Source organism: Chrysemys picta, unplaced genomic scaffold, assembly GCF_011386835.1.
Source record: "Chrysemys picta bellii isolate R12L10 unplaced genomic scaffold, ASM1138683v2 scaf5726, whole genome shotgun sequence".
NCBI lineage: Eukaryota > Metazoa > Chordata > Testudines > Emydidae > Chrysemys > Chrysemys picta.
This window is the reverse complement of record NW_027058426.1, coordinates 667-2,756: the sequence shown is the minus strand read 5'-3', so window position 1 is coordinate 2,756 and position 2,090 is coordinate 667. Positions and strand designations below refer to the sequence as shown.

The 2,090-nt window shown below is 39.9% G+C and overlaps 1 protein-coding gene across 1 annotated transcript; it reads left to right on the top strand.

Annotated features, from left to right (window-relative positions):
- The first annotated feature begins 83 nt into the window (after nt 1–83).
- LOC135980663 (olfactory receptor 10A4-like) lies at nt 84–884 on the top strand. The gene has a single exon (XM_065580579.1). The coding sequence runs from the start codon at nt 84–86 to the stop codon at nt 882–884; it is 801 nt and encodes a 266-aa protein (XP_065436651.1).
- Nucleotides 885–2,090: the final 1,206 nt, after the last annotated feature.

The following is a 2,090-nucleotide window of genomic DNA, read 5'->3' as shown; positions in this document are numbered from 1 at the left end:
TTCTGGTCATCTACCTGGTCACCCTGATAGGGAACCTCCTTGTTATCCTGCTTATAAAGCTAAACCCCTCACTCCACACCCCCATGTATTTCTTCCTGGTGAACCTGTCTTTCTTGGAAATCTGCTTCACCAGCAGTGTGGTTCCTCAGCTGCTGATTCACCTCCTGGTGGAGCAAAAGACCATCACCATTGCGGGCTGCGCTGCCCAAATGTACGTCATCTCCATCATGGGCCTGACGGAATGCTGCCTCCTAGCAGTCATGGCGTATGACCGTTACATCGCCATTTGTCACCCCCTGCACTACAAAACTATCATGAGTGGCCGGGCGTGTGCACAGCTCGCGGGTGCTTCATGGATCATCGGCATCTCGGTGGAAGTAGCTCAGACCACTTGGATCTTCAGCCTGCCCTTCTGTGGCTCCAACCGCATCCACCACTTCTTCTGTGACATCCCACCAGTGTTGAAGATGGCATGTACGGACACATCCAAAAATGAAATTATGGTCTTCACTGTGTTGGTGCTGTTCATCATGAGCCCTTTCCTGATGATAATCCTGTCCTACATCTGCATTATTTCCACCATCCTCATGCTGCCATCAGTGGAGGGAAGGAATAAAGCCTTCTCCACCTGCTCCTCTCACCTCACGGTGGTGACATTGTTCTATGGAATGGCCCTTATCTCTTACCTGGGGCTCAAGTCTAGCTTCACCCCGGAAAGTAATCAAATGATTTCCCTCATGAACACAATTGTGGGACCAGTGTTGAACCCCATAATATACACTCTGAGGAACAAAGACGTGAAGGGAGCCTTTAGAAAAACAGTAGAGAAGAGCATCTTTTCACACAATCGGAGAAAACAGAGAATGAAAGATAGAGTTAGTTAAAACAGGGGAATGAGGGAAATTCATACATGTTTTGTTGAATTACTCCCAATGACCCTCATTTTTTAAATTGAAATTTTGCCATTTGAAAACCTTTGACCTCTTGTAAACCTGTCTGGAAAATGAGAAGAGAAACTTTTCTTACCAAAATGAGACAAAATTTTAAATATTTAAATTTTCGTGAAAATTTGATAGAACCTTTTCACCAGATTTAAACATCACTGAAAAATCAAATGAGAAAATTTAATCCAAGTAGTTCCTTAATTTTATATCTTCAAAATTTGAAATGTCAAAGCAAAAAATAAGCTCAAAATGAGAAACATTTCATGAAACGTTGAACTTGGTGTGTGCAAATTTAACAATTTTCATCACATTTTTCATAGTTGAAAAATTCCAACCTGCTCTAAAGAAAAGTCCATTTAGGTTTCTCCTTTTCCTTCTGTCAGTCCAGTGCAGCATTTTCGGTTTTTGACCGGGTTGGATTAGGTTTTTTTGGCCTGTCTCTTGATTGCATTTCCCCAGTGCTCCCTCTGGTCTAATTTTAAATAACATTCCTCAACACTTATGAATGGCTTCCTATGTAAGACTCTGATGGATCTTTCAATGCCTAACCTGATCAGGTCAAACAACAACTCGAGGAGCTGGCTATTCACTTCTATGGCATTTTGCACAGGTTCAGAGCCTATTCTAGCAGATCATGGTGCATACCATAGATTCATTGATTAAAAGGCCATAGAGAACCATTTTGATCATCTAGTTTGACATCCTGCTTAACACAGGGCAGAGAATTTCAACCTGGTGATTCCTGAGTCAAGGAAGCACTGTACATATTTTATATTACATATGTAAAATAATAGCTGTGTTATAAACTCATATAACTATAAGTGGTCCGATCAATGTATAACAATATTGCACCAAATGCCTGTGTATATTGTACATCTTTGTATAACTATATGATAACATACATTTGTATATTTTTATAATGAGAAATACTACTCTGTTGGCTTGTCTACCTATATCACTTCCTACGTATAATAAATACCAATTTTAAAATCTCTATCCCTAGCTCAGCAATTACAGGACTATATGCCTTCTTTCCCTAAATATCCCTGTAATGCATTTTTAAGATGCACTGGCTGGCTGTATGTCTTGGCTTTTATTATTTCTCTTTGATAGAATTTGCTGATTTGTTTAAAATGATATTGTTAA